Here is a 23,733-nt window from a genome sequence, read left to right on the forward strand (position 1 = left end):
ATTTACAAAATAAACCATCTGGTTTTAGTGAAAAAACATAATGACAACATCCATAGATCTACAGTGAGACAAGTGGAGCACTGTACTATTCTACTAATCAGGAATCACACCATTGACTCTGCCCCATGTCCCTATAGAAATACTATACTGACACTATACAGTACATACATAGGCTCTGTTTATTCAGAAGCTATAATGGGCAACGCAGACGATTCTCATTTAATATGTTTTATTATAAATGACAGTCTTTATATAGGAAGATTTATTGCATAACTGTATTTCAATAATCCCATCTGCACATTGAGCTTCCCTCTGATTCATACTTTTCTACAGGGTGGATAAAAATCAATGATTTTTTTAAAAAAATAAAACAAATCGGATTTTTTTTATTTAAATCGGATTTTTTTGATTTAAATCAGATTTTTTTTAATAAAATGCTTTTTGAGGAAAATGTATTACCATCCAAAGGTTATTCCATCATGAAATAAAGATTAGTTTTTTAATTATGTAGAATAAGGCTGTATATGTTTAATGTTTTTGGTAAATAAATGCCATTAATCCATTCACAATGTCATGCTCTTCCAGAGGTTTTTGTAAGATTATTGGGCAGTTTCTCTGCCTACAAGATATTTATCACAGATGCTTGGTTTACTTTTGCAGTTCTCAAAACTGAATTTGACTCAGCGGAGATCACATGCCTCTTCTTCACAGCAAAAATGTTATAACATGAACAGAGCTAAGAAAAAGACCTTAATCCTAACTTCTACAAACCTATGAATACAGAATCAACCCCTTCAGTGCTAAGTTTCAAGAAGTTCAGTGAATAGAATAGAAACTATATTTTTCTGATTGTTTGGAGTGGAATAGATCTGCACAAGAAGAATGTGAAACTAAGTGTGAGGAGGAAGGGGCTGACAGTCTAAGTTTCTTAAAATATATATATTTTGTTTAGCCAAATTAGTTAACAAACATGGATGTTTGTTTAAGCAAATAACATATGCTGTAATGTTATTGTTTCAGTTGAATAAATCTATTTAAATTGTAATAATAAATAACCATTAATTGTATGGTTATTTATAATTTATAATTACTTTATTAATTGTAATAATAAATAACCATTAATAAAGTAATGATTATTTTTCTCCTTCCTAAGTACAACAGAAAAGTTGTCCAAATATGAATGATTAACCTACTAAACTGGGGATAAAAAAAACTAATATGAAAAGTTATTCTAAAAATCTTCATCTACTTGCATATTAAAGTTATACCAGCAAGAATTAGTCTATGGAGAAAACTATGATGTAAATCAAGCCTTACTGACTAGTGATTTAAATCGTGATTTAAATCAGTTTGATTTAAATCAAATCCACCCTGCTTTTCTACATCAACAATTGAAATCCCATTAGTTTATAGAGAACAAGACGCTGTAAATTTTACAAATTGGATCTTTCTTTGTGTACAAAACAACTGATATATTGTAGTACAGATCAATTGCCTAAGAATAATTAACAGTATGTAGCAAAATTCAAAATAACTAGTTTCTATAGGGTTTAAAAGGGTATGTTCTGGTGGTGATGTTCTCATTTATCCATATCTTAGTATTTCTAGTTGTAGTAGTCACATTCAGCTGGACTTCTGTAATGTTGGAGATGTTTCATAGTTTTTGCTTCTTCAGTTCTAATGCACGTCATAATTCTCATTCTTAGAGGTAGATCAGACACCTTGACCATGGGAAGGCAGATCTTATTGTCTAATAATAAAGAAAAAGTGCATTTAATCATATTTTTGTTATTTCTAAGTTTAATGGAAAAGTGTTGTAGTATGTAAAACACTTTACAAGGACAAGATAAACAAAACACAAGAAATGCAACAGATAAAACAAAAGAAAAAAGGGACAATTAGTGAAAGCTTGTCTAAAGAAAAACAGAAGAAGAAGATGACTCCCTGATGTTCTTTGGAAGTGAATTCCAGAGTTTTGGAGCATAGCAGAAAGCTCTGTCTCCCATCAAGTGTAGATGAGTAGAGGGGACGCAGAAGATCATGGCTTTGACAGGTTCTTCTGTTTTGTTTTTTTTTCACCAATTCATTTAAGTGCCATTGGATCACTCAGCACCTTTGTAGCTCATATTACTGTGCTTTATAAATTGAGCCCTAAGAGGCTTCATACAGCACTCTAGATTAAAAAACAGATTTGGTTTCATACTGATGATGGATTGGCCAGGTGACCCAAACAAAGTTACTACCATGGTGACATTGGTTGGTCCTCCTAGCCTAGGCAGTGTCCAGGAATCAATATTTTTGTCCTCATTGCAAAAGAAGCCCTCTGCTGGACCATATTTAGACCGTGGGGGACTTTGGGGGGACCCCTTATACACAAAGCTGTATTACATTCTCAATGACAGGCAACCATTTTTAAAATGCATGACACAACGTCATTCTGAGGTCACACGTTCACACAAACATGAAGTCATAGCGCTCTGTGTGGTTTGCTTGAGCTGCCAAAATTCATTTTTAAAAATTATACAATATACCAGTCCAGAGTAAAAACTGTTACAGATGATGGCCAGTAATATATTACTTCCCAAGATACATTTAGTAAAATTCATTTTTAATTATACAATTTATATTTTATTTATTTCTATTATTTTTTTATATTTAATATAAACATTTTTTAGAGGGGGGCTGTTTCTGATGGGGGTTCCAGGGCACTTGCCCCCTTTGGCCCATTGTAAATTTGGCACTGGCCTTGGATGCAAAATGATGGAAAAGTTCACCACTATCATAAATCTATATAAAAATGTGACTTTTGTGGTGTGCATTCATACAGTCATAAGGACTAGGTAGTGAGCATAGCTGTAACTCAGTCATCTAGTTTATACAATAGGGATTAGTGTTAATGAGTGCCTCACATCAATAGCACCGTAATAAGACTGGAATGTGCAGTTCCTGACCAAAATATTTGTTTCATTAAACATGGAAGAATGAGCACATCAGACAAGACAGCCATGGGAATATCCATTAATAATCTGAATAACACTATAGTCATATAATAACGGCATTCCACATTTTCTATAAAAAGCATTTGGAGATGATCTGCAGTGAACTTTACCTCTCCAAAAATAGCCATTGTTATAAAAAAGATAATGTCAGGGAAATGTTTTGTTAAGAAGACAAAAATGCAGGGAGAGAGAAAATAAGGTATATTAAAGCGACACTCAACAAAATCCTTATTCTCCAAAAATATTCCATACACATCCACCACCACCTACTGCTACTGTAATCTTTTTTCATGAAATCATTTCTTAGTAAGGATTATGTTTTTCTGTCTTCTTGTAACGTCATCCATGAGCTCCTGAACCTTTCCTTTTCCACTTCACTTTCATTTGTTTGAAACGAGCAGTGCAAGTTAGTTGCAGTCATGTGCACTGCTCTATGCGCATAGTCCATAGTCCCTAGTCCATCTCAGGAGAGAGCAAGAGAAGGTGGCTACAGTCCTACATATGGTGGGATCATCGAAGGTAAAAATGGGATCAATGCCAGAAATAGTCCAAAGGGAAAGGGGATACCACTTCCTATCTATAGTAATTGAACAAAAAGAAACCTTTGGACTTTCTTAGTACTCCATGCACACAGTATGCAAAATTGTAAAATAACATACTTTTTATTACATTTACTTTCAAAAACAAACATATAAACAAAGTATAAAAGCAGAGTGCATGATGCACCCCATCATAGTATAGGAGGTGGTTTCCCTAAGCAGATCTATGTGCACAATTTTGACTCAAATCATGTACAGTACAGCTCAGTGTACATTCTACAGGGGATTGCAAACAGGCAGGTAAGTGTATTTTATTGTAGAAGAGACATTGCATATCTCTTCTGCAATGAAGAGCCAACCTGTTTGCATTTTTTTTCCCACTTTAACGGTCTTGTAGCCTATTTTTAATGAAATTGTTTCTAAGGTTGGCCATACATTATAACATTTTCTTGTATAATTTTCCTATTAGATGTACCAAAACCATATAATATGAGGTCAAACCTAAACACTTTAATTTTGTATGCAATCAGGCAGGCCCTTACATAGCAGTGTTGCCAACTGTCAATTTTTTTTTTCCTGGCAGCCAATAAAAAATGGGCTCTTTTCTCCTGCCAGTAAATGCTGGTGACAGGAAAAGATTGCCAGTTGAAAATATGGCTGTGACACTTGGCTCAGAACTGCGCATGTGCAGTTCTAGTACAGAGCCAGCCGAGACCATCTGAGTGCCAGCACGGCCGGTGCTAGACTTTTTTTGCACCTTAGGCAAGAACAGCTACTTGTGCTCCCCCCCCCCAAAAAAAAATAAAAATTAAGAAATAGTAGAAAATATTAAATCAACAAAACATGAAACTGCTAATTTTCTTTTAATTTGGAAAAGTAAGTGCCATGAGATAGCTCTGACAGATCCCAGGCTGGAATTCCCCAGGCAGTGGAGGGAGAAATAACGCTGTGACAGCAGGCAGCTGAACTGAACAATCCCACACAGTGACAGATCTGACACAACACACCACCACCAACACTGACACAGATCAACAGGCCCAGCAGGCACTAGAAGAGTAGGCTGTGGGATTGTAATGATGTCATCACTCACCGACACATTGCACATGTGACGGATGGCAGGCCAGCCAGCCAGGTCACAGTCACACAGACACGAGACATCACTGTCAGACATTACTTTCCTCCACAGGTGTAGTTCGGCCTCCACTGATGAATGGGAAGAGAAGGGCTGGAACTCCACAGTGATCACCAGCCGCCAGCGGGCTTGCAGTGAGACACTGAGTCTGAGAGGAACACTGGAAGGAGAGACAGCTCAGCTGCTGCACTGACCCCAGATATCTTCCTCTGTCCTTTCTTCCTCCCCCAAGCTGAAGGATTTCCCACACGAGAGTGCCAACCTGTGCTGTGCCCAGGTGCCCCTAGGTGGCAGTGCATCCTAGGCGGCTGCCTAGTTTGCCTAGTGGAAGCGCCGACCCTTATGCTACGTTGTGTTCAGGTAGCGCCGGCGGGGAATGGGTTTGGCGGAGGTGGCGCCTGAGTGTGTCATGTGATGTCATGGTTCAAGGGAGCCAAGCAGCCGGAGCCTCATGTGCGGGTCTGCGGGATGGGAGCAAAGCAAGCTGGGAGCAGGACTGTCAGTGATGTTTGGACTGGAGTGGACTGAATGGACCACCTGGCGTGGAGACTGTCACTGTGATTCAGGAAGGGACGTATCATGTCAGTGAGGTGTCATCATCTGCTGTCAGTGTCACTGTGAGAGTCAATTTCATGTATGTGTGCCTGCCCTTTCTAATTTCTTGCCCTGTTGAGTCCTGTCCCTAAACTATTTACTTACTACATCGAAAATAAAATAAGAAATATGATTTTTGCTTTAATATCTGTCCAAAATCACATTGGTAATTATATTGTACTCGTTTGTAGCCTAAATACTGAAATTTGCACTTGTAATGCCAGTGAAAACTTGACTGTGCCAGTAAAATGTGGGTGTCATGTTAATGTATTTCAATCTGGTAGGTTGGCAACACTGCTACATAGGTGAAGGTAAATCTAAAGGAAATTGAATAAGAAAATTGTATAAAGTATGGGCAGCTTTTGCCTACTTTCACACTGCTCTGTTGCAAAAAATGCAGTAACAACTTGTGTGTTTTTTGCTGCATTATTACATTTTTGCCACATTTCCGGTGCATTCTTCACATGACATGAGTCTCAAAAAACGCTCCAAAAACTTAACCGTGGGTGTTGCGTTTTCCCTTCATTTCAATGGGGAGGTGTGTTTTTGCTGCATTTTTGCTGCATATTGGATGCGTTTTCCATTCATTTCAATGGGAAGGTGTGTTTTTGATGCATTTTATGCGTTTTCCATTCATTTCAATGGGGATGTGTGTTTTTTTCGCATTTTTGCTGTATATTTGATGCGTTTTCCATTCATTTCAATGGGAAGGTGTGTTTTTGATGCGTTTTTGCCACATATTTGATGCGATTTCCATTCAATTCAAAGGCGAGGTGCACCAAACATGCACTAAAATTGCTGCAAGCAGGACCTGCAACAAATCTTTGTGAATAGTTTCATTTGATTTAATGGTCATGTGTTATTCTTCCGCTTTTTTTTTAATGCAAAAACAGAAGAAAACATAGTGTGAAAGCATCCTAACTGCTTCTCTGTCTAGTTGTAACAGCTTCAGCAAGCTCCCAAATCTCTCCTTTTCCCCCACACTTCTGATTTTTTGGAAAGAGCAGTGCACAATAAGGCTTGGTTCACATATGTGTGGGTTGTGCCCCTGCGGATCCCTGCAGCAGCACCACCTGTACAGAGGAATACGGACCCGCGGGCGGGTGACATTAGTTCTAATGGCACGCCACCCGTACTGGAAAACGCAACCATACTGGGAACCGAGGTTCCCGTGCAAGCTGTGTTTTCCAAAGAAGTGCAGGGACTTCTTCCCTGCGTGTCAAGGGGCACGGGAGTCCATTCAAATGAATGGGCTCTCGTACCTGCGCAAAACGCGGCTCGCACATCCGCATATATGTGAACCAGGGGTAAGTGTGGTCACATACACTGCTCTATACACACTACACATCCCATAGTCCATCTGGGGAGTGAGCAAGAGAGGGGGGACTACATTTCTACATATAGTGGAACCATGGAAAATGAACATAGCCACCCTCTAACAGGAGGTTGGATCACAGCTGCAAAAAAAGGGAATTTGAAGGAGGATGAGAGCAATAGAAGGTTATGTTTTCTGTTAAGAGACCATACTTGAATAGATTCACTTTAAGAGCTATGTGGTTTTTAGGAACCCTTATGTTTCAGTACAGCTATTCACATAAACATTATTGTGTGAGTATACTGCGGGTGTCCTGGCTTTCTCCCCAGAACACTCTTCTAAGTAACTGGCATCTGAGTACATTATCACTAGAGAGGTTATGTGACTATGCGAGGAAAAGTAGCCCATAAACTCCCATGGTGCTCCCGTGGATAAATGGCCAATATAAATGTTTCTAGTTTCTCTAAAATATGTCAGCTGCACCATATAAATGAATAATAAAAATGGGTATGAAGGACATTAGCATGTAAATGCCTTTTTCGAACAGAGACTGATGTGTTCTCTGTATGCCACTGTGGAATATGCCTCTATACATATATAACAATGAAAATAATAATCCCCCATGTGATCATGGCAGGGACATTAGTACATAAGCTCCTGTGGGACAAAGGTTGATCTGAATAGATTAATGTTCACTGTACAGTTATGCAGAATAAGTTGCAGAGTTATATAAATGTATTATGATATTAGTGGGTAAGACTGTGGTGGGGACATTAGAATGTTAGCTTCTCTGGGGCTGAAAATTACTTGAATAGTTTCATAAATTCAGTGAAAACTGTTAGATACTGTATATAAAACAGGATCTGTAAACATAAAAAAACAACCAATATACCACCCAAATAAATTAAATCCTTTAGATATGTAGTACAGAGCTTGGAATATGGAGGGTTAATAGCTGGTATTTAAGGCATTGTGAGTGCTGTCAGATGCTCCTGGTGAAGACTGAATGTCAAAATGCCAAGGGCAGCCATTCTCAACCTTTTCAACACAGAGGAACCCTTGAAATAACTTGCCAGTCTCATGGAACTGCTACTAAAAATGATATCTACAACTCATGATACATTAGTGTGATGATCAGTGGGAAGAATGCTCCTTGGGAAGAATGACCCCTTTACAGATAGCTAAAAAGATCAATGGTGTCAGTAGGAACTTATCTGAAAGGCAGAAAATGTTCATTGCTCAAGGAACCCATAGCAAACTGTGGAGGAACCCCAGGGTACCATGGAACCCTGGCTGAGAATCCCTAGCTCTTGAGCATAAGTGACGTCATGATGGACACTACACGTGGCATGTTGGCTCCCACTGGTGCACTGCAAGCTACAAGAAAGGTGAGAGGGATAGTGATTCCCCTGTGGCTGTGTTGATACTTTTGTACTAATTTTGCAATGTTGAGATAGTGTATTGTATGGGGTACAGTTTTGATTGGTGAGGGACCACGAAGTGACCAGCATAGATTGCATTTATGAAGAGGATATTCATTTTTGCTCATACCTATGGACTGTAACTGTTATTTTATCATATGTTTTTAATGTACAACTGTATCATGTTAAATAGAACATCACCAAAAAGGACAGCAATTAATGCCGTAATGTCATAACATAAAGTATTTAATAGTGCACAGCTGCTTTTGAATTTTATCATGGGTTGCAGTGTACACTGTAGTTAAATTTTACTTGTAATGCAATACTAGGATTACCCGGGTGGAGTACAGGTGTCCCCTGATGTGTGCGATACTGTGATCATCTGGGTAGGGGTACCCCAATATATGTCATACTGTGGTTATCCGGGTGGGGAACAGGTACCACTCAATATATTTCATACTGCAGTTATCTGGATGGGGGACAGGTGCCCCCTGATGTATGTGATAGTGTGAGGATCTGGGTGTCCAGGACAGGCACCCCCCCAATATATGTTATACTGCAATTATCCGGGTGGGGTACAGGTGTCCCCTGATGTGTGCGATACTGTGATCATCTGGGTGAGGGTAACCCAATACATGTCATACTGTGATCATCTGGGTGAGGGTAACCCAATACATGTCATACTGTGATTATCCGGGTGGGGTACATGTGTCCCCTGATGTGTGTGATACTGTGGTCACCTGGGTAGGGGTACCCCAATACATGTCATACTGTGATTATCCAGGTGGGGTACAGGTGTCCCCTGATGTGTGCGATACTGTGATCATCTGGGTGAGGGTAACCCAATACATGTCATATTGTGATTATCCGGGCGGGGTACATGTGTCCCCTGATGTGTGTGATACTGTGGTCACCTGGGTAGGGGTACCCCAATACATGTCATACTGTGATTATCCGGGTGGGGTACAGGTGTCCCCTGATGTGTGCGATACTGTGATCATCTGGGTGAGGGTAACTCAATACATGTCATATTGTGATTATCTGGGTGGAGTACAGGTGTCCCCTGATGTGTGTGATACTGTGGTCACCTGGGTAGGGGTACCCCAATACATGTCGTACTGTGATTATCCGGGTGGGGTACAGGTGTCCCCTGATGTGTGCGATACTGTGATCATCTGGGCGAGGGTAACCCAATACATGTCATACTGTGATTATCCAGGCGGGGTACATGTGTCCCCTGATGTGTGTGTTACTGTGGTCACCTGGGTAGGGGTACCCCAATACATGTCATACTGTGATTATCCGGGTGGGGTACAGGTGTCCCCTGATGTGTGCGATACTGTGATCATCTGGGTGAGGGTAACCCAATACATGTCATATTGCGATTATCCGGGTGGGGTACATGTGTCCCCTGATGTGTGTGATACTGTGGTCACCTGGGTAGGGGTACCCCAATACATGTCATACTGTGATTATCCGGGTGGGGTACAGGTGTCCCCTGATGTGTGCGATACTGTGATCATCTGGGTAGGGGTACCCCAATACATGTTGTACTGTGATTATCCGGGTGGGGTACAGGTGTCCCCTGATGTGTGCGATACTGTGATCATCTGGGTGAGGGTAACCCAATACATGTCATACTGTGATTATCCGGGTGGGGAACAGGTGTCCCCTGATGTGTGTGAGACTATGGTCACCTGGGTAGGGGTACCCCAATACATGTCATACTGTGATTATCCGGGCGGGGTACAGGTGTCCCCTGATGTGTGCGATACTGTAATCATCTGGGTGAGGGTAACCCAATACATGTTATACTGTGATTATCCGGGTGGGGAACATGTGTCCCCTGATGTGTGTGATACTGTGGTCACCTGGGTAGAGGTACCCCAATACATGTCATACTGTGGTTATCCGGCTGGGGAACAGGTACCACTCAGTATATTTCATACTGTAGTTATCTGGATGGGGGACAGGTGCCCCCTGATGTATGTGATAGTGTGAGGATCCTGGCGTCCAGGACAGGCACCCCCCCAATATATGTTATACTGCGATTATCCGGGTGGGGTACAGGTGTCCCCTGATGTATGCGATACTGTGATCATCTGGGTGAGGGGAACCCAATACATATCATACTGTGATCATCTGGGTGAAGGTAACCCAATACATGTCATACTGTGATTATCCGGGTGGGGAACATGTGTCCCCTGATGTGTGTGATACTGTGGTCACCTGGGTAGGGGTACCCCAATAGACGTCATACTGTGATTATCTGGGTGGGAAACAGGTACCACCCAATATATTTCATACTGTAGTTATCGGGTGGGGGACAGGTGCCCCCTGATGTGTGTGATACTGTGATGATCTGGGAGTACAGGACAGGTACCACCCCAATATATGTTATACTGTGATTATCTGGGTGGGGGACAGGTGCCCCCTGATGTATGTAATAGTATGATAATCCGGGTGTCTGGGACTGGCACCCCCCAATATATGTCATGCTGTGATTATCCGGGTGGAGACACCCAGACAGGTGCTCCCTGATTCATATCATATTGTGATTATCTGAGTGCCTGTGACAACTCCCTAATATATACCATTCTGTGATTATCTGTGTGTTGGGGCCAGGTACCCCTCATCTATGTGATACTGTGAATATCAAGGTGTCATGAACAGGTGCCCCCCGATGTACATTATGCTATGATTCTCTGGGGTCACCATCACTACAACAGCTGATTGTGCTGTTGTTTGCCTACTAAGTACTATAGGAGGAATTATTGAAAACTGGAGCAGCCGTGCATGGCAACCAATCAGCTTCTATCTTTCATTTTCAAAGCTTAACCAAACAAGCTGCAGATAGAAGCTGATTGGCTGCTCCAGATTCAATGCACTTCGTACTGTTCTGATGTCCTCTTTGACAAAAAACCTTTGTCCTGCCTCTGCACACTTTGTGTATATTGCTGTTGTAAATGCAGTAAGTCACTAGTCACACCACTGTGATTGAAGATCGTGAGATTTGTGTGCGATTTCAGAAGACTTTATTACTACTGCAATTTGCAGTGTGATTTCCATTATATTCTATGTATGTGAAATCGCAACAAAACCTCAGAAAAAGTAATGCAAGAACTACTAGAAATTGCGCTGCAGAAAATCGCAAAATGTTAAGACACTGACATTCACATTCATTAGATGTGATTTCAGGTGTGACTTCAATTCTCAAATCACACCGGTATGACCGGGCACCAGGGGCGGACTGACAACTCATGGGGTCCCTGGGCAATAGGGGATCATGGGGCCCCTGTGTCCTCGCCCACACCCAAAGAAGCCTATGAAAAAGACAATGAAAGGTACCAGGGGCATCTCATGGGGCCCCCTACTGACCCCGGGCAGTGCCCAAGTGCTTGAATAGTCAGTCCGCCCCTGTCGGGCACTAACACCCCGGTCACATCAAGCCCGACTTTGAAATTGTGCGACTTAGGGCTTGTTCACACTTGACTTAACGCTCCTCAAACGCCCTATGCGCGGTTCTGAGGCGGTTGATAGGCGTTTGCCAAGCATTAAAGTGCACCATAAACGCCTATAATGAAGTTAAATGGTATTAACGCTCCGCAAACGCCTCGCAACTGCATCTCAAACGCCTGCCAGGCGTTTGAGGAGCAGCACCATGGACTTGAATGGGAGGCTTCAACTCCTCCTGACTCAACATGAGGCGTCAATTTTGCTGCGACGCGACACTTAACACTTCAGTGTGAACAGCACTATGTGCTGCCATGTGCAGAGTTTTCATTGGCGTTTGAGAAGCATTAAAAACGCTTCCCAAATGCCTGTCTGACACCTGCTGACAAAGCTAGTGTGAACGTAGCCTTACAGTGAAGTCTCACAATTTCAGAGTCGGTGGGACATGCCGATTTCAGGTGCGATTTGCAAGACCTCAGACACAGATATCTATGCAAATCGCATGAAAAGTAGTGCACAGGAGCGGACTGACCATTTGGAAACTCGGGCACTGCCCGAGGGCCCGGGGTCAGTAGGGGGCCCCATGAGATGCCCCTGGTACCTTTTTCATAGGCTTTTTTGAGTTTGGACAAGGACACAGGGGCCCCATGATCCCCATGAGCTGTCAGTCCGCCCCTGATAGTGCATGTCCTACTTTAGAAATCGGTGTGGCTCCGACCAAGTGGGAACCGCACACATATCGCCGCTGTAATTGCGAAGAATAGAGTGCAATTTGATATACGATTTGCAAGCTGCATGGCAAGTCACACCCAGTGTGACCAGGGTGTAAAACCTATTCTTGAAAATATATAAATAACAGTGGTTATAGTGGTTGATCATAATTCACTAGTATTTTGAATGGTGGAAATATAAGTTCATACATTTCACTAAACAAAAACAGTCATAATACTTTAAAAATCCATGTTACACCAAAAAATGTGTGCTTTTTATATAGAGGAAAAAAAAAGTCTGCCGAAACCCGGGATCGAACCAGGGACCTTTAGATCTTCAGTCTAACGCTCTCCCAACTGAGCTATTTCGGCTGCTGGTAACTAGGGGGCTGTAGTGCGGATGACAGCTGTAGTATTACATGTGCTAATGATGTATAAACAATGGAGTGTTATGGTGCAGTGATGTCACATTCCATTTATTCTTTAATTAAGGACACGATCCAAGCTCTTGTGACTCGGATCTCTCACAGAGGATACCGCTGACTGCTCACTGAAGCTGGGCACACATATGACACCTTCATTAGCTGTGATCTCCTCCTTTCATAGTAATATCCATTGGCCTGTACAGTGTGATCTATCACAGTACTGTGACAGCAGAAGAAATCGTCACTCACTGGGCTACCTGTCACCTTGCATTCTCTGTAACTTGATTTGTTCAGAAGCAGTTGTGAGCAGAGCTGTGTTCATGTGGAGCTGGCACATGGTTGATGTGTGCTGTCATCTCCCTGCAGTCTTCCATCTGATGGCGGATTCTCACGTATAGATAAATCTTTCTAAACTGCCCCATCTAGCGGCCAATGTCACACATTGCAATTACAAAGACTTCTAAGGAGCCATCAACCTGCAGAACAGCTGAACATTGTCCACTAATAGCACACTGAGAGGAGAGGAACACTGCAATGTGCAACACTATGATGCAGGAAGCACACCCTACACAAACATGGATGCTCACAGGTACAACTAAAAAAAAAAACTATAATTGCTACTGCACAAGAGAAACATATACAGAGGAAATGTGGATATACACTATATTGCCAAAAGTATCAGGTCAGCCCTCTAAATCATTGGATTCAGGTGTTCCAATCACCTCCATGGTCACAGTTGTATAAAATCAAGCACCTAGGCATGCAGACTGCTTCTACAAACATTTGTGAAAGAATGGGGCGCTCTCAGGAGCTCAGTGAATTCAAGCGTGGTACCGTGATAGGTTGCCACCTGTGCAATAAGTCCATCCATGAAATTTCCTTGCTACTAAATATTCCACAGTCAACTGTTAGTGGTATTATAACAAAGTGGAAGCAACAGCAATGAAGTGGTAGGCAACGTAAAATGACAGAGCGGGGTCAGTGCATGAAGCGCACAGTGCGCAGAAGTCACCAACTGTCTGCAGAGTCAATAGCTAAAGACCTCCAAACTTCATGTGGCCTTCAGATTAGCACAACAGTGTGTAGAGAGCTTCATGGAATGGGTTTCCATGGCCGAGCAGCTGCATCCATGTCTTACATCACCAAGTGCAATGCAAAACATCGGATGCAGTGGTGTAAAGCACACTGCCACTGGACTCTAGAGCAGTGGAGATGTGTTCTCTGGAGTGACAAATCACACTTCTCACTTCTCTGTCTGGCAATCCAATGGACATGTCTGGGTTTGACGGGTGCCAGGAGAATGGTACTTGCCTGACTACATTGTGCCAAGTGTAAAGTTTGGTGGAGGGGGATTATGGTGTGGGGTTGTCTTTTAGGGGTTGGGCTTGGCCCCTTAGTTCCAGTGAAGGGAACTCTTAAGGCATCAGCATGCTAATACATTTTGGACAATTTTATGCTCCCAACTCTGTGGGAACAGTTTGGGGATGGCCCCTTCCTGTTCCAACATGACTGAGCCCCAGTGCACAAAGCAAGGTCCATAAAGACATGGATGAGTGAGTTTGGGGTGGAGGAACTTGACTGGCCTGCACAGAGTCCTGACCTCAACCTGACAGAACAGCTTTGGGATGAATTAGAGCGGAGACTGCAAGCCAAGCCTTCTCGTCTGACATCAGTGCCTGACCTCACAAATGTGCTTCTGGAAGAATGGTCAAACATTCCCATAGACACTCCAAATCCTCTGGCAAAGCTGTCCACAAGGTTAAGAAGCTGTTATAGCTGCAAAGAGTGGGCCAACTCAATATTGAACCCTGCAGACTAAAACTGGGATGCCATTAAAATTCATGTGCGTGTAAAGGCATCCCAACACTTTTGGCAATATAGTGTATGTGCTTAACCCTTTCCTGCCTAAGGGTAAAGCAAATCTTAAAGCCTAAGCAGAATTTTGCAACTTTGACATGTTAGAAAAACTATACATATAATCACAACTACGTTGTGCATCCAAGTGGATTATACCTTGTTTTTTTCAGGACAAATTGGGCTTTCATTGGGTGGCAAATGGTAATGGATATCTCCTGACTTTTGTTTTTTATTGTAAAAGGAACACTGAGCCAAAATTGTAAAAAAAAAAAAAAAAAAAATTGAAAAAATCCTTTTTTTTAAAAATGTAGTTGTATATTTCTTGCTACTACCATAACCAACCACCAAAGAAGAACCCATAATAATTTCTCCAGCTCCTGACGATTGCAGCGATACCACTAGTGTGTGTGTTAGTTGTTGTGTGTACCTGGAGGACAGCCCAGAAATTTTGGGCATTTTGCTTTTTTTTGTTTTCATCCTGCCACTAACTGACACTGATACCAATTCAAAAAAATCCTGACCCCCCCCCCCCAAAAAAAAAAAAAAATGACCCTGACCTTTGACCCAAACACTAACCCTGGCACTGACCTAGATCAAGCCTTGATCTAGGTATTTTTATTTATTTTTTAGAAACACTTTTTTTCTCTTTGAAAAGGACAGAGATACAATGTATCCCTCCTTCATTCAGAGAAAGAAAACAAGGGGGTGGGCTTCACAGTGACTGATGCACTGATACATCTAATCAGAGGCTTTCACAGCAATCATGTGACCTGGAATCGGAAGTTCCAGGTCCCAATCATTAGAACAGGACCTGGGGCTTTCACTGACACCCCGCTTTTTGTGCTGGGAGCACGCTGTGCAGCACACTCCCAGCACAAAGACTGGTACGTAAATTAGTGGCCCCACGGAAAAAAGCCCAGTCCAGTGAGGCAGCTAATGTGCGTACGCTCGGCAGCAAGGGGTTAAAGTAGCACTAAACCCTCATTGTAAGTTCCTATTTAAATTAAGGATAAGTCCACGTTTGGGAACATGTTTCAGCTGTCCTCTGTAGGTTGCTAATTTTCATTTCCATCAAACGACAGGGCATTCTTACGTTCCTAACACACTACTCAGTCCATATCAGTATATATATCCAGCTTTTTTTTCCCCATTGAGATCTGATGTGTTTTCAAAGTGTTCCTTTCATTTTTTTTGAGAAGTGTACATAACTACAGGTGTAAAACAAAACTATTATTCTGATTTGCAAATATATGATCAAAATATTAAAGAATACATTTTCAGAAAATAAACATGGAGGCTGGATTATGGCAGCTTCCTCTGCTAATGATCTACAGAGTGCCATGTACACCCACCCACTTTACAATCACTTTAAGCTGGCAATACACCATGTATATTTCAGCCAGTTCCAGAGAACCTAGAAAAAAATTGTCAGTGGGCCTCTGCCCACCCTACCACCTGATATCCAATTAAAAATTTGCAGGCATAGATGGAAATATTTTGGTCAAACAGTGGCTGCATCCAATGAGATGCAGCCATTGTTTGCATATTCTGGCAGCTGTCAGAATACAATGGGCAGTATGGAAGATTAGTCTGTCTGCACTGAGCTAAAGTGAAAATCTAAGAGTGTATGGCCAGCTTTAGTAGGACTGTATATGACCTAACCATTACTTGAGAAAGTATTGTAAGAGTTAACTACAGAGCACTAAAAACTGCCAATAAAGTGCTCATTATTGTATGCAAACATATTTCTCCAAGCAAAGTATCTCTGCTGTCAGTGATCGTTCCATTTTCTCCAGAGAAAAAAACGGTGCATGTTCTACACACAGTTCTAATGAGGACAAGTACATCTCTCACTGGTCACTGCTCTGATTGTTCTGGGTTTCTACAGAAACCTTTAGTCAGCACTGAGGCACAGAGCAGGTGTCAGAGATGATTCAAGACAATTAAAAATATCTGTGCTGTCGTTTTTGGATTAAATTTTAGGAAGACAGAAAGTCAGAATAAAAGAAGATGTTAGAGAATGAGGAACACTTTGGGGTAGCAGTCACCACATTAATTTTCAGGGCTGGGGCTGTTGAGAAATAATGAGGGTTAATAAGATACATCATAGTAGGCGTTTTATTCCACTCCATTAGGAAAACACAAAGTTGAATGTGAAAGCCCTATCATTTTTTTTTGTAACATTCATTGTAAAGCCCAGTAGAACCTCCAGTTTAAGTCAGGTACATACAATCAAAGTACAGCATGACAAAAAAAACTGTGCAATGTCTTACTTTTAATTTAATTTTCTAATGTAGTCATAGCCAAAACAGAAAATGCTGCCAGAAGCTGCAGTAAGACCCCTGGTCTCACTGCAGTGGTCCGACCTGCTGATTGGAGAGCACTAAATTGTGGTTTAAAAAGAAGAAAAAAAAAATCTATTCAAGTGTGTATTTTTAACTTATTAAAAGTCCCTTATATTGCTCTCAGCCTCCTCCAAATAACTTTATTTTTTGCTGCTGTGATCCAACTTCCTGTGAGAGGGTGGCTATGTTTGTCCTCCATAATCCCACAGTATGTAAAAGTAGCCACCCCTGCTTGCTCTCAAGAGTGACTGGAACCAATGGTCTATGGATTATGGGATTTGCAGTGTGCATATACAGTTGTGTTCAAAATAATAGCAGTGTGTTGAAAAAAGTGAATAAAGCTCAAAATCCTTCTAACAGCTTTTATTTCCATACACACAAATGTATTGGGAACACTACACATTATATTCCAAATCAAAACATGAAGAAAAATATATCAAATTTGTGTTGTTCCTCTAAAAAAATTGAAGAAAAGTGAATATTAAAATATAGCAGTGTTTGTATTCTTCTTTACAAACTCAAACATTCACTATATAAACTGAAAAATGTTTGAAGATTTTGCTTTCCTTTGAATCACTTGATTAATATTTTGTGGTATAAGCACTGTTTCTGAGAACTGCTGTACATCTGTGTTGCATGGAGTCAACCAACTTCTGGCACCTGTGAACAGGTATTCCAGCCCAGGATGATTGGACTACATTCCACAGTTCTTCTCTATTTCTTGGTTTTGCCTCAGAAACTGCATTTTTGATGTCACCCCACAAGTTTTCTATTGGATTAAGATCCGGGGATTGGGCTGGCCACTCCATAACGTCAATCTTGTTGGTCTGGAACCAAGATGTTCCACGTTTACTGGTGTGTTTGGGGTCGTTGTCTTGTTGGAACACCCATTTCAAGGGCATTTCTTCTTCAGCATAAGGCAGCATGACCTCTTCAAGCATTCTGATGTATTCAAACTGATCCATGATCCCTGGTATGCGATAAATAGGCCCAACCCCGTAGTAGGAGAAACATCCCCATATCAGTACTCACAGGTAACTTTAGACCTTCTTTGATCTTCCTGGAGCTGATTGTTGGCTGAGTCCTTGCCATTTTGGCTACTCTTCTATCCATTCGAATGGTAGTTTTTCGCTTTCTTCCACGTCTTTCAGGTTTTGGTTGCCATTTTAAAGCATTTGCGATCATTTTAGCTGAGCAGCCTATCTTTTTCTGCACTTCTTTATATGTTTTCCCCGCTCCAATCAACTTTTTAATCAAGGTACACTATTCTTCTGAACAATGTCTGGAATTACCCATTTTCCTCAGAATTTCAGAGAATAATGCACTGTACCCAGCATGTAGAACATTTGCTGCCTTCCTTCCTTAAATAAGGGCAATAATTGCCACCTGTTTTTCAAAGAATGAATGACCTCACTAATAGAACTCCACACTGCTATTATTTTGAACATGCCCCTTTCAATTAGTGATTCAATGACACAGAATCAGCAGCATGCATGTCATGACTATTGGGTCTGTTGGATTTCTATTACTCTACTACTCCTGCTAGTAAATTATTTGCCATGTAAAAATATAATTTCTACCAAAATCAGTGATTGATCAGGTTAGTGATGTCTGACTGCTATTATTTTGAACACAACAGTAGCAGTGCACATGACTTCACTAATGTGCACTGATTATTCCAAACAAACTGAAATGGAGAAAAAGAGGTTTGGGATTTCACAGAGGATGTTACAAGGAGACAAAAAAAAAAAAAAAAAGTAATGCTAGGTTCACACTTGTGCAATCTACATTCTGCAGGCAGGCAACCCTTGTATTTCAATGGGTTGCCCTACCCGCAGAAAACACAGGGAAAAAAGTCCCTGACACTTTTTTAAAATTGTGCAGCACAATGTGATTTGGCATGTTCAAAACTGTGCCACATTTTCTAATGTGTAGAAGTGCCATTAACTATTAAAGGCACTCCCGCACGTCTCCTAAAGAACAGCGCATTTTGCCTATGGGTCTGGAATGCACACGATTTTGTGCTCCCAACCTGCATAAGTGTGAAGACTAAGCTTAGAAACAATTTCAGGAAAAATTAAATTTCAGAACCAAATAGCAGATGTGTATGGATTATTTTGGAAAATAAGGATCAGTGCCATTTTAAAGTGGTTGTAACAAACCTTACATATACCCAGTGAAGTGGCTGGTCTCAGGTGATACACAGAGTTGAAAAAATCCTTTTACATAATTTGTACCTGTTCATCTGCAGTCTTCTCCTCTCTACATCCATTCAAAGGGCTGAATTTTAAAGCTTGTCAGAGTTGGGAAAAAAAAGGGGGTGGAGAGATGACATTACACTCTGCAGAGCTCAGTGTGGAGAGTTACACTCTGCAGATCTCAGTGAGAAGAGTTTTGAGAGCTGGTTGGAGGGAAGAGACACCCCCCCATACAGCTCACAGAAACAGAGCTGAGGCTGTCAATCTGCTGGAGGTCCCTCCCCTGTCACCATTTTTCTCGTGTCAGGAAAACTTGTCCAAAGTGACTCATGCAGATAGCAGAGGAACTAAACAGCAGACAGAAATGACACTTCGTGCTCCTAATTGAGACAAGTACACACTATAGAGGGATATGCTTTGTTCATAAATTATGTCTGAGGTTTACAACCATTTTAATTTTCTTTGGTCCTTGACGGAGAAGGATTTAAAAAAGTCCAAATACAGTAAAACAAAAATAAGCCATAAGGCATGTATGGAAAAAATATATTTTTATTAAGTTACAACAAAATGTTTATAATTGGCACACTAAATAAATGTTCAAATATAAAAACAGACAGACAGTTTAAGCTTTGCGCAAACTGTAATAAAAAGGTTATTCATTTTATTAAAAGTAAAGAGGAAAGCATATTCCACCTCAGGACTGTAGTAATGACCTAATTTTACAGCCAGATACATCAGGTACTGTTGCTTTCTATGTATTAGGCTATGTTCACACTAATGTTCATGAATGGACAGCATGCTCCTGCCACAGGAATCACAGGTATATGTGAAGAGCTGGCAAGGAAGCCTGCACACAAATAACAGGCTGCCAGCGGGCACATCTGTCCACATGTATTGGCACATGGAGCGGGTTATCTAGGGTTAGGGACAGATCGGTTCTGGGCAGAGGAAGATTGTGTCCAGGGCTTATTACTAAGATGAAACGTAGAGCAGCTTGCATAAAAAAAAAAAATAAAAAAAATAATATACTGTGTTATATATGATTTTTCCATTAAAAATAGAAAGAAGAATTTTAAAAAGTATATTTTTTTTAAAGTTACACTTTGTGAGGTTATCCAAATTTGGCTGCAAAAGTGGAAATGTATCGTGAAAAGTGGACTTTAACTTTCCAGCACCCTGTGTCTTAAAACTTTGCAGTGTTGCAGATCTCCAGCCGCTGCTGCTGTTTGACATCTATGGGCATGTCAGATACTTGCCCTGTTGCCCACAGTGGCTGCAGACATCCCCTACATAATTACAGGACACTGACCACCAGAAAGGAAAGTATACATTTTTTTTTTTAATAGGTCTGGCTTAGTTTCATTTACTTCCATTAGTGACATGGTTGCTTTACCATCCTAGGGCGTACCACATGTAGTACTTGCAGCTCTTCCATACTCCCGTATGGAGGGGGAACAAGAAAAATGAGAAAAGAGAAGAGAAATGGTGTTGGACAACCATTCTACTATTCAAATCATTTAATGAAATTACCATTGTGAATGGAAAACCACTTCCATTATTTTAGTGTAAGAAATAGTAAGACACTGGTGTCTCCTGGAATGCCAATATGGCATTCAGTTGTTTGAAAATTACAACCAAGGAACAGATTGTAACATTGCAATCATTATAAAATAAACATATCTACATGTTAACTATACTTAATTTTTCAGAGTTTATAAAGTGCATGATGTATAAATAGGATAAGATTTTCTTGATTTAATAGAATTGTATTCAGATATTTAGCTACCTGAAAGCCATTTACTAAATAAATATTTAACTAACATGTCCTAGAGAATCACCTGTATGTTAGTGTGATCATCTCTTCCATCTACAAAAAAATGCTTCAGATCTACAGATCGGTGCACACACTGATGGTTTGGGTAACAGTAAATGCCAGCTGACTCTTGCTTCTTCTAGGGATACCAGCACAGAAATTTCTTCATCCGCGTATAAAACTCACCTGATAAGGTCATGTGTAAAGTGACTAAAATGTGTTTAAGTTTACACTTAATTCTTGGAATTTTATATTTTAATAAGATAGGTCTTGGTCAGTTTGTATTATTTTTTGTTCTCAGAATCTGCCGCTCTCTCCATAAAATCTTTGGCTTGCAAGTCAACAGAATGGCTTCAATGCATGCTCAGCATTCTTCCAGTTGTGGAAATTATGTTTGTACCATGCAACTGTTAAGAAGAAAAAGAAACAATATAACCATTTTCTTTTGGTTGTAATAGCATTTGAACACATTCTCTAACTGAAAATTTGTCAGGTCAAAATGAAAGAAAACCTGTAAGGAACCTAATATGTAAGCTGCCATTGTTGAGCACGTTCTAAGAGTAGTAGACTGGCTGCCACTTTAATACCTTGAGATACTGACCCAGAAAATTAGACTTTGTGACTTTAATGTGACTTTCCTGATCTACCCATTTATTCTGGGATTAGAGTTTCAGAAATTATTGACCTAGCTGGATCAGCATAACAGCAAGGCAATTTTGCAGAAAAAGGTCCCAAACAGCAATTGCATTGCATTGCCATATCAGTGTGTGAAAATACTATCCTAGTTCTGTTTTTTTTTTTTTTAATTGTAACTTTTCTGAAACAATAAGATTAAATTTTTCATAGCAGTTAGAGAACCAGTGATATAGATATAGACCCTTTTCCCCTTTATGACAGGACTGGGCAGGGCTTGGGTAGGTGAATGAACATAAGTCACAGGTTAATTTTACACATATTTTTGTTCTGCATGGATACTGTGGGGTTGGCTTCTTAGCTTTCTATAAGCTACCAGTAAAGAAACTTCCCCTGGGTAGGTGGAATCTCCAGACCTTCTACAAGTCTATAGAAATGTGTCCACATGTAAATGCCTGTTACAAGCATGTGGGCCAAAAACAAGCAGCAGGGTTGTCATTTCTCTGAAATAGAGGTAGGGTTGTTTCTATAAAAAGCTCTTCATGGGGATGTTCTTTAAAAACCTCCTTTAGACATTTGGCTAGCTAAAATTAGGTTATTTAACAAAGTCAAAACTAAAGAACACACCTGTTTGTTCAATGCCTTCTTTCCAGTGTACTTTAGGCCTCCATCCTAAACTGTGCATTTTTTCTGAATTCATTACATATCGAAGGTCATTGACAGGCCTGCAAAAAGAAGAATCAATTTACCTGATGCCTAACTTTAAAACTGGACAGGCAGGGCAGAAGGAAAAATTGACGAAAAGCATATTACCTGTCATTTACATAATCCATCCAGTATTCGGTTTCTGTTTCTGAAGATGTATGTTTAATCTTGGGACGCAAAAAAAAAAAAAAAGAAAAAAAAAAAAAAAAAAATCGGATAACATACCATATTTGCTTTTAAATTGAATTGGTCATATGTGACCATTGTACTCATTAAACCTCTTCTACAATACTAGATTTCCCCATCATCACTCACAAGCCAATAATTTTGCACATACAGTGGTGTTCTGCTCTTGAAATATTGAATATTTTAGTCAGCAGTTTCAGTCAGCAGACCATTAGCAATATATAACTATCGCCTAATCAAAGTGTTATGAGGTTTACTCATACATTGCAAGACGTCACCACCAAATTGATGGAACTTCAGAGAAGAATATAATATATTTTCACAAATTCTCAAAAAAAGGCAGCTTTAGGCATATCGAAGAAATAACAGTGTGTGTGCTGTTCTCTAGAAACCCCCTTGTAGAGGAAAAAAGAAAAATTCAATCTAGGATATACAGTACATTCCCATGAAGAAACGTATACAGTGAAAGCATAGGATTTAATGACCTCTCTCACACATATATAACATTTTCATCTAAAAAGGAAGGAAATTGTGTAAAACCTATAACATCATTATGCTATTTTAGTTAAAAAATAAAATAACAGTTTCAACTTGATTAACTTGAATCTGAACTTCAAACTTTCATTATACACTTTAAAAGTGATTATAAATGCTTTTTTATACTTACCTGCTCTGTGGAATGGCACAAAGTGTCCCCCGAACCTTCCCTTCTGGGGTTCTCTGCCAGCGCTTCTGTTTAGGCGTCATAACCACTTTATGTTTTCCTGAATAATTTTTTGTCATTTATATAGATCTGCCCGGCGAAGTTGGTGCAAATGTGGGCAATTTGCAAGGTTCTGTGTATAGCCTATGCCTGGAATCTCAGGGAAACAACTTGAACACAGTTACCTGCTAGTTGCCTAGCTGTGTCTGGCTTTATTACTTCTAAATTACTGACTCAGAACAAGCATTTAGCAATGATGGAGAAAAGTCAGAATTCCTCATCTCTCATATATGTTCCAAGTCAATAAAGTATTGCAAAAACAGTATAACAGTTCCAGGTGTTTTCAGAAGGACAAGTCAGCAAGCCTATACATTCCTCTCATGGCATGGCAGGTTTTCTTTCAATAAACCCTGCCTTTCTTTCTTGGGGGAGGATTGAAGGGGAATTTTACAAAAGTGTCATTTGAATGACAGCTTGAAGTCTGCTATAGCTGCTGACATCACATCCAAGACAACGGCACTCAGCAGAGACAAGACTTTCAGATGACTACACAGTGGATGCCAGTACAGGGTAAACAGCATGCACAAACTAAGATAAATGCATATTTGTATATATTTATTTGTTTAAATGGTTGGGTTTTTTTTTTTCAGCCTAAGGTTTATAAAAAATCTATCTGAAATAGCAGAAAAAAAAGAAACAGTTATT

The 23,733-nt window shown here is 40.4% G+C and overlaps 1 protein-coding gene and 1 non-coding gene across 3 annotated transcripts in view; both read right to left on the reverse strand.

The window, feature by feature from the left end:
• Positions 1–212: 212 nt before the first annotated feature.
• Positions 213–23,733, reverse strand: part of TGDS (TDP-glucose 4,6-dehydratase) — a 78,501-nt gene continuing 54,980 nt past the window's right edge. The window contains exons 10-12 of one of the 2 annotated variants that reach the window (XM_089680479.1): positions 22,248–22,306; positions 22,062–22,159; positions 19,520–21,208 (exon numbers count right to left, since the gene is read on the reverse strand). In XM_089680479.1, coding sequence (XP_089536605.1) covers positions 21,141–21,208; positions 22,062–22,159; positions 22,248–22,306 — 225 coding nt within the window. In that variant the 3' untranslated portion in view covers positions 19,520–21,140. Of the gene's footprint in view, positions 1,751–19,519; positions 21,209–22,061; positions 22,160–22,247; positions 22,307–23,733 lie in introns of those variants that run through there. The other variant, XM_089680480.1, reaches the window with a different exon arrangement.
• On the reverse strand, positions 12,463–12,535 carry TRNAF-GAA (transfer RNA phenylalanine (anticodon GAA)). The gene has a single exon. It is a non-coding gene; the product is annotated as a tRNA-Phe (tRNA).

The sequence above is a fragment of the Staurois parvus genome, unplaced genomic scaffold, assembly GCF_062004578.1.
Source record: "Staurois parvus isolate SC_StPar_1 unplaced genomic scaffold, SC_StPar_1.0 ptg000243l, whole genome shotgun sequence".
Classification (NCBI taxonomy): Eukaryota; Metazoa; Chordata; class Amphibia; order Anura; family Ranidae; genus Staurois; species Staurois parvus.